The sequence below is a fragment of the Lolium rigidum genome, chromosome 7 (assembly GCF_022539505.1).
Source record: "Lolium rigidum isolate FL_2022 chromosome 7, APGP_CSIRO_Lrig_0.1, whole genome shotgun sequence".
NCBI lineage: Eukaryota > Viridiplantae > Streptophyta > Magnoliopsida > Poales > Poaceae > Lolium > Lolium rigidum.
Window position 1 is genome coordinate 132,303,618 of NC_061514.1, and position 7,878 is coordinate 132,311,495.

The 7,878-nt window shown below is 51.2% G+C and overlaps 1 protein-coding gene across 1 annotated transcript; it reads right to left on the reverse strand.

Annotated features, from left to right (window-relative positions):
• Window positions 1-3,182: 3,182 nt before the first annotated feature.
• LOC124677422 (potassium channel KOR2-like) lies at window positions 3,183-7,678 on the reverse strand. The gene is made up of 11 exons (XM_047213409.1): window positions 7,488-7,678; window positions 7,109-7,330; window positions 6,946-7,009; window positions 6,492-6,831; window positions 6,111-6,409; window positions 5,938-6,009; window positions 5,753-5,851; window positions 4,270-4,491; window positions 3,999-4,187; window positions 3,656-3,731; window positions 3,183-3,577 (listed from the first exon to the last, which is right to left on the reverse strand). The coding sequence occupies exons 1-11, from the start codon at window positions 7,676-7,678 to the stop codon at window positions 3,183-3,185; spliced, it is 2,169 nt and encodes a 722-aa protein (XP_047069365.1).
• Between the last annotated feature and the right edge of the window lie 200 nt (window positions 7,679-7,878).

The window sequence follows — 7,878 nt, forward strand, 5'->3', positions numbered from 1 at the left end:
CCACGTCCGCCTGGAGGTGCGGACCGCTGTGGAACGCGCCGCCCTGCAGGAGTTGGAGCTATGCGGGAAGCAGCTGGTGCCGCCGCAGAAGGCGGAGCGCGAGCGCGAGGACGGAAAGGAGGAGGATGAAGGCCTCCGTCGCGCCACCCAGCTCGTAAGCTGGAGTGGAATCCTCATGCGTACAGGCCGCCCGCGTCGAGTGAAATCCACGGCCCCGACGACGCGTCGGCGAGGAGTCGCCGGTGAGGCCGCCGACCCCGTACGTATAGGATAGGAGTAGTAGATTAAAAAAAAAGTAATGGCTACCTTTTTAATGAAGAAAAATTATTTCTTCCTATGACACGCGGGCCAGAGGCGGACAAGGGGCGGACGCGAGCGGCCAGCCGTCGGCGTCCGGGGCCACGCAAACTCGTCCCAGATTTGGGTGGGTTTGGGTCGTCCCGGACGCCGCGGCCATCCGTTTTAGGGATGGGTCCGCGCGTTGGGCCGGGTTTTTGTCCAGTTCAACCCATCCGGACGCGCGGGCGCGGGATGGGTCGCCGGCGTTGGAGATGCCCTTAGTACATCGCTACTATGAGTAGCCTGGAAAGCCTCCTCTGGAGTAATGAAATAATTGGTTAGTGAGTTGGAATTACATCCTTTTGTTTTGCCCGTCATTGTTACTCTCGTACTGGATACACATCTTTGCAATGGTTATCTAGCTAATTCTCTTCGGTTATAACTAGGACATTTGCCCGTGCGTTGCTACGGCGCAGGATAAAATCACATAGTTCTAAACTACTGAATCAAATTGATGCAAACGCACCAACTAACAAATAATAGGCCACGACCTAGATATGTCCAAACTGCATGTAGGAAAATATAAGGACTACATCATTCTTCTCATATTACACACAAATAATTGGTTTTCATCATTTTTTCAATTAATCACTTGTTGAATTATTATTTTCATTCTTTTCAAATATTAAGAAAAATTAAATAATATATTGTGTATGTCGTAGCCAAAATAGTTAAATTATACAGGCCGTTAATAAATATGAATAATGAAATAAAATTACCTAGTTAACCAAGCAGCTCAACTGTGTGCCCGGGAATGAAGATGCGTTTGTTAAAACAATCGTGTGATACTTTTGGTCTGTATTTCTGTACGTGCTCTAGCTTGCTCTATATTCAGAGCAAGGCAGGTCTGATTTCTTTTCCTAAGCTCGTCCCTGCTATTGCTGCGTCGCCGCTTGCTCTGCTCATTAGATAGAGAGCTCCTGCATGCATGCCGCTGTTGATCCTTAGTCGATTCCCAAATCCATTAGTCCTGCAGCTTAGCACTTGACGCCACGTTGATGACCATCCAAAATCAAATCAGTAAAAAAGTAACTGAACAAGCAAATCGGTGCCTCGATGGGCATCACCACCCAGCTAATCGCCACCTCTTGTCTTGCAAGTTGCAACACCGCCGGGGAACCCCCAACGCGAAAAACTCGCCCCTCATCAACCTCTCTGTCGATCCCTATCCTTCTCCCTCCAGACGGAGTGCCGGGAATAAGACGAACAAAGCCGACTGATCTGATAGTGACGATGTTTAAGATTATCCCGAGGGCTGCACGGATCAAGCTCGTTCGTTTCTTTCCTTCTCGATCGTGGAGACGAAACACTGGTTTGTTGTCCTCCTCCACTTTTCAGGCACTTCAATGCCGGCGAGCTCAAGCCAGACGCTGTTTCGGGTGCAGCCGGCAGGAGGCATCTATGATCCATCGTCGAACTCTCGGCCGTGCCGTCGCGCTATTGTTGTCCTCCGCCACTTGGATGCCGGCGAGCTCAAGCTAGACGACGTCTCGGGTGCAACCGGCAGTAGGAATCCATGATCCATCATCGAACTCTCTGCCGTGCTGTCGCGGCCTTGTCCTCCGCCACTTGAATGCAGACGAGCTTAAGGCAGACGTCGTATCGTAGGCAGTCGTGAGGAGGCATCCATGATCGAACGAAGCGACGTGCGCTCGGTTCCTAGACGGAAAATAAGACGAGCCGGTAGAAAGCACGCGGGAAGAAACGGTATGATGGCAAAAGTGCCGTATTATGCAATTTGGTGGGAGGGTAAAACGGTCCAATAAAAAGCGTTGACGAAACTTTTTGGTAGAAACCTTAGCTCCTTTATTATTAGGTATAGATAGAGTTTCTAGGAACATAAAAAAGCGGTCTTAAACTTTGCATAATACAATTGGACTAATAATGTATTGACACGCTTAATTTTCTGAAATAATAAAGTAATGTGTCGCGTTTGTTCATTAGCTGTTAGCCCGGCTAAATTTTTGACCACACCTTATTTTCCTAACGCCAAAAGATTAGTCGGAAAAGGAGGACTGATCCTGGACAATTCTGGACAGGGGTCTGTGATGCGCTTCTCAGAATCTCAGACCGCTCTCGCTCTCGCTCCCGCGCACCTCGCCTGGCCCTGGAAGGAGCTCCCGCGCCGCCGCCGGTAGGAATCTCAACCAGGCAACCACTTTCCCGCCATCTCTCGATCAGATTTGTCCCCCCGTCGCCGCCTTCCACTTCAATCCGTCTGGAGATTTGGGTTTTTTCTTCTGAAATATCGCCGCCTTCCACTTCAATCCGTCCGTATGCGTTGATCCCCTTTTTCCTACTTTTCCTTCCTTCATGCCATGATGCAATTTTCCTTCATTCCTCCCAATATCTTTGGCCCATGTTGCCATATCTGTCTTTTGTTCCAACTTCCAAGGCGGCTTGCGATAATATAGAAAAATTGCACATATAAACCGGCGGGACTTCATATATGGAATCGAGGTGGGACGATTGAATATGTACGATGGGAAGCAGGCACTTCGAGCTAGGAACCAGGCAATGCTGCAGGCCCATTAAAAATTGGCCCACTTCGGTTTGCGTAACAGGTCTAGAGTCCCGAGCGTGACGACGGATAGTGATCGGCGACCTTCCAACATAATCAACCAACCGTTTTTCAACTAAGCGGTGGCATACGTTGTAATTTTAACAAAACAGTGCAGATTATTAAAAAAAACGGACGAAAAAATTGGGGAGAAACCTTACTTCCTTTATTAGTAGGTAAAGATTTGTGATATCATTGCCCTCTGAGAATATTTCGTTGCCAATAGTTCCTACCCTACCCTACCCTACATGAATTACAGCCAATGTACTGATGAATCTGATCACTACTGATCGGCTGCAACAGCAGCTCTAGCCTGCTCCAGGATCCTGATCAGCGGCTTGCTGCTGCACCTGCGCGCTTCATCGAGCGGCGTGTTCCCCCACCTATCCCTGGCCATGACGTCGGCCCCGAGCTCCACCAGCATGCTAGCGACGAGTGGCAGGCCGTCTCCGGCGGCGACGTGGAGCGGCGTTCTCCGGTCGTAGTTCCTGCAGTTGGGGTCTACCCCGAATCTGAGCAGCCTCCGCAGTAGGTCGATCTTGCCTTCGGCGACCACCCTGCACAGGTAGCCTCCTGCGTCCTCCAGATTCAGGGCTGCGCCGTGCGCGACCAGGAGCGAGATGATCCTGTCGTGCCCGCATTTCACCGCTGTCAGCAGCGGCGAATTTCCAAACTTATCTGCATTTTCAGAATTTCAGATGCGTTAGATGGCGTTTTCACTGTTTTAATTTGAACTCTATGTGTTCAGTTTCTTACCTATGCTGTTGACGTTTGCTCCTCGTTGGATCAGGACCCTGATGATATCTTCATATCCTCTTGATGCAGCAACATGCTGCAAGGCAAAGGTAAAGGAACAGGTTGAAGAGTCGGTCATCTGATTACATAGTTTACTTAGCATAGCAGGCCAGCTCTTTCTCCAACTTCACTTTTGCCGTCGAGTTCTAATCTAGTTATCTTCCATATTTTCATAATTAGAAAAAGGTTCATGGTGAATTTGAGTAGAATCTTGATAGATAGTTTTCACCACTAAGTTTTAGTAGATAATTTGTTGATACTTGCAATAGTTTGACTGATGATTAATCTGCAAGCGTTCACGTACCAATGCAGTCCTCCCGTCGTAATCCGGTTTACTCGGATCTGCTCCTGCTCTGATCAAGCCTTTTAACCGAAACAAGTCTCCATGGTAGGCAGCATTGTTGACTCCAATGACCTGGTCTGCCTCTTGCTTTGCTATCAGGTATGTGATATTGGATTCCAATTGTTTCCCCTTTGACTCAGTTCTTTTTCCCTGCATAACAAATGCTTAGCTACATTTTGTGTCAAAGCACTAGAATATACTATGATTCTACTTGTAGTAAACTAGGACCTACCTTGAGTAGGTTGCTCATTATCTGACGGCTATCCTTGAAGTACATTTGCAAGATGCTAGTCAGGGACTGCTTGTCAATTCTCAAGAGGCGGCAGAGTTCACAGACTCTAATTGTGTATGGCTGTGGAGTGTTGCAGATCACCGCGACATCGCCGACTATGTCGTAGGGAAGCAGTTCTGAGATGATCATTTCCGACTCACCTTCTCCGATGCCGATCTCTTCCTGTCAGAGTACACGGAACATGACAGTTCGCAGGTGAAAGGTCAGTCATACAGCTCAGCTCTGTTTTCTCTTGATCTATGTAGGTTTCTTTCACAAACAGATCGTGTGCATAAATCACGGAGGGTTATAAGAGCATGTCTAACAGGCCCCTTATTTCTCTGCCCCGTATAACGCTATTTTTTCGCCCCGTATCCCAAAAGTGCGTCTTGCTCAACCATTCCGTCTAGCAGACCCCGTATTTGGCCCCGTATTTTTAAAAATTAAAACCCCGGGAAAATGAAACCATAGTTCTTCTTCATTGATCATACATTGGATCATACATATACATAGCGATCCTAGCTACTCGAGGATGATGTATGGCACGAAATCAACGGTGGCGGCAGCCTCCTCCTCCGCCCGGCGGCAGCCTCCTCCTCCGCCCTGGCGGCGGCCTCCTTCGCCCGGAATTCAGCCACGGCGGCGACGGCCGCCGCCTCTTCCTCTGCCTCCGCCCGCGCCTTCTCGGCGGCCTCCACCTCCGACTCGGCCAACGCCCGCGAGTAATGCCGCGTCCTCCTCGCCGGCCTCCGCTTCCTCCTCGCCGGCCTCCGCTTCCTCCTCGCCTCCGCCTCCTCCGCCGCTGGTGCTGCCGATGCGCACAGCCCATGCCGCCTTCGCCGCGCGATCACGCTCCCACTCAGCGCGCCACGCCTCGAATTCGGCGCCGCTCATAGGCTTGAGCGGCGGATCCTGTCGGTACCACCGCCCACCGGCCGCGAAGTCCTGGAGCTTCTCCGGCATGTAGTACGCGCCGGCGTACTTGCAGGCCGCACGACGGCTACCCGCGGCGGAGCGCTTGCACTTCAAGCGCCACGCGTCCACCACGTTGTCCGGCGAGCGGGATCGCTTCGATCCGCTCGCCGGAGAGGCGCTACTCGCGGCCGCGGGCGTCCATGCCGGAGCTGGGGTCGAATGCGGCGCGGGGGAGAAAGTAATTGCTCGCCGGAGCAGGGTGGAGGCGGCGGCGGCGCACGGCGGAGCTAGGGTAGCGAGTGAGGGGTTAACCCCTCACTCGCACCTGCGGCCAGTATAAATAGTGGGCGGAGGGGCCGATTTCCTGGGCCCCGTATTCCGCCGAAACGGGGCGGCCCGAATACGGGGCCTGCTAGACGGCCCAAACCGCGCCTGCCCCGTATGTCGCCGGAATTTTACGGGGTGGGCGGGTTATAAAGGGGCCTGTTAGACCTGCTCTAAAATTGTTAAACTCGGCGAGGAGTAGTACCAGGCATCCATGTGCCACGATGTATATCTGATCCACCACGGTGCCTTGCTCCAAAATAACTTCCCCAGGGAGGAAGAATTCTTCATGCAATTTTACCACCTGAAATTAATTACCAATTTAGACATTGCATAGATATTATACTTAAAGAAAGCGCAGTGAGAGAAAAACTTGCATGAAGTTCTTACAATCTGGCTCAGGAAGTCCTCTGAGCATCCTTTGAACAGGTGCACCTTTGAAACTATGTCCATGTACAGTGTCTGGGAGATGTGCAAAGCAAAATGCTCAATCTAATTAAAATTGCACCATAAAAAAATTATTTGTATTATTTGCTCCGAGAGAAAATTAACCTGGACTGTACCTTGGACCGGATTGCGACCGGTATGTCGTCGTCGATGATCCTGTCTCTCCTGTAGCTGCTCTCGTACTGCAGCACCAGGTGCGCCTTCACCTGGGACCTGATGTCGCTGCCCAGCTTGTTCCTGTTCATGTACCTGGTGAGCTCCGTCATCTTGTCCCGGAAGCGCTCAGTCCTGGAGCCCTTGACAATGAGCGCGGTCATGTTCCCGATGAGGTACGCGCCAAGCAGCATGTCGAAGGAGACGTACACCACGATGAACACCATCTCCCTCGTGTTCACCGCATGTATATCGCCGTAACCTGCACACAAATTTTTCATGTGATATCAGGAACTGCAACCTTGACGTTATGGTCATCTGGTGGTGAGACCGAGGCCGCGTACCGACTGTTGCCATGGTGACGATGGCGAGGTAGAGAGAGGTGATGTAGCGGGTGAGCAGGTCGACATGTCTGAAGTTGCTGTAGCTGCGGTCACCCATGGTGAGGCTCCCGATCCAAGTGCCCCCTTCGTGTGCCGGCGGCAGCGTGGTGGCGAGGTAATAGAAGATACAGGCGGCGGTGTGGGTGCAGTAGAGCTCGACGGTGACCAGCTTCACGATCCGCGTGAAGAGGTAGCTGATGCGGATGTCCTTCTCCATCTTCTTGAAGAAGCCCTGGATCTTCCTTGCTCTATACAGCCGGAGCCACACCAGGTACCTCACCATCTCCATCCTTCCTGTAAACTGATCACCCAAAAAACAACAATGGTGTGTTAGTTACTCAGTGTGACTGTGTGAGCAAGAATTTCCTTCTTTCTGATGCAGAATGTTGTACTGGTTCTTGAGATTGTGACGTACCTTGTAGATGGCGTCCCAGGGGAAGCATCCGAGCATATCTAGAGCGAAGCTGCCTTTGATGTAACTGAAAAGGCAAGAAGACACCAGAAATTCAGAAACACTATATTGTCGCTACTCGTGTCATGATGTCTTGGGTTCACTGTGAGAACTGATCAGCTCTCACCGTAGGGCGATCCTCTGCTTGTCGTAGACCACCCTGTGGGTGTGAGGATCCCGGTATGCGAGGAAGAAGTGGACGGCAACGTCGGCGAGGAAGATGAGCTGCGCGCACTCGAGGTCCAGCAGATGCTCGGGGAGGCCCCGAAAGAAGCAGAAGGCGAAGGGGGTGTAGAAGACGGAGTAGATGGACCACAGGAACATCATGTTCGACCACATCCTGTACCATCTGCAGCAAGAGCAGAGCACACTGATCATTCTCTCGTTCCTTGGCATTGCAAGGTATATCCATCTAATTTGGCTCATTATCTCATGCAATTTTTTGGATTCATTGGGTAGCTAGCTTAATTGACCGCAACAAACACACACAAAGAGCTCGATCTTACCTTCCATTAGGGTCTATGACAAACCTGCCGCCATAGCAATTCGTTGGGAGCCTCAGGGCGCTGCTGCCATGCCAGCTGCTGCTTCTCCACTTGAGCTCCCTAGCGAACAGGGTGAGCCTGCTCCCAACAGAGCCATGCAGTGTGTCATCTATCTCGTTAATCTCATACTCTGCAACAATCTCCCTCTCCATTTCTCCTCCTGCCTCTCTCTTAGTCTCTCCTCTGAATCTCTCTCCAATTTACATGTGTGAGCAGTCCAATGCAGGCAACAGATATATATATATGATCAACATGCGGCCCTGTCCATATGTCACTAGCTTTTGGCTGCACAAGGGGCAATTGGGCACCGCACGAACGGCACTAGCACTCAGTCGGTCGAGGTAGGTGGCTG

What these genes read in the sequence shown, in the direction of transcription:
- LOC124677422 (XM_047213409.1), bottom strand. Translation starts at nt 7,678, where the DNA reads ATGGAGAGGGAGATTGTTGCAGAGTATGAGATTAACGAGATAGATGAC. An exon ending in AAGCAGAGGATCGCCCTACG is followed by an intron (nt 7,010 to 7,108) that starts GTGAGAGCTGAT and finishes TTGCCTTTTCAG; the next exon opens with TTACATCAAAGGCAGCTTCG. An exon ending in CGGTCGCAATCCGGTCCAAG is followed by an intron (nt 6,010 to 6,110) that starts GTACAGTCCAGG and finishes CACATCTCCCAG; the next exon opens with ACACTGTACATGGACATAGT.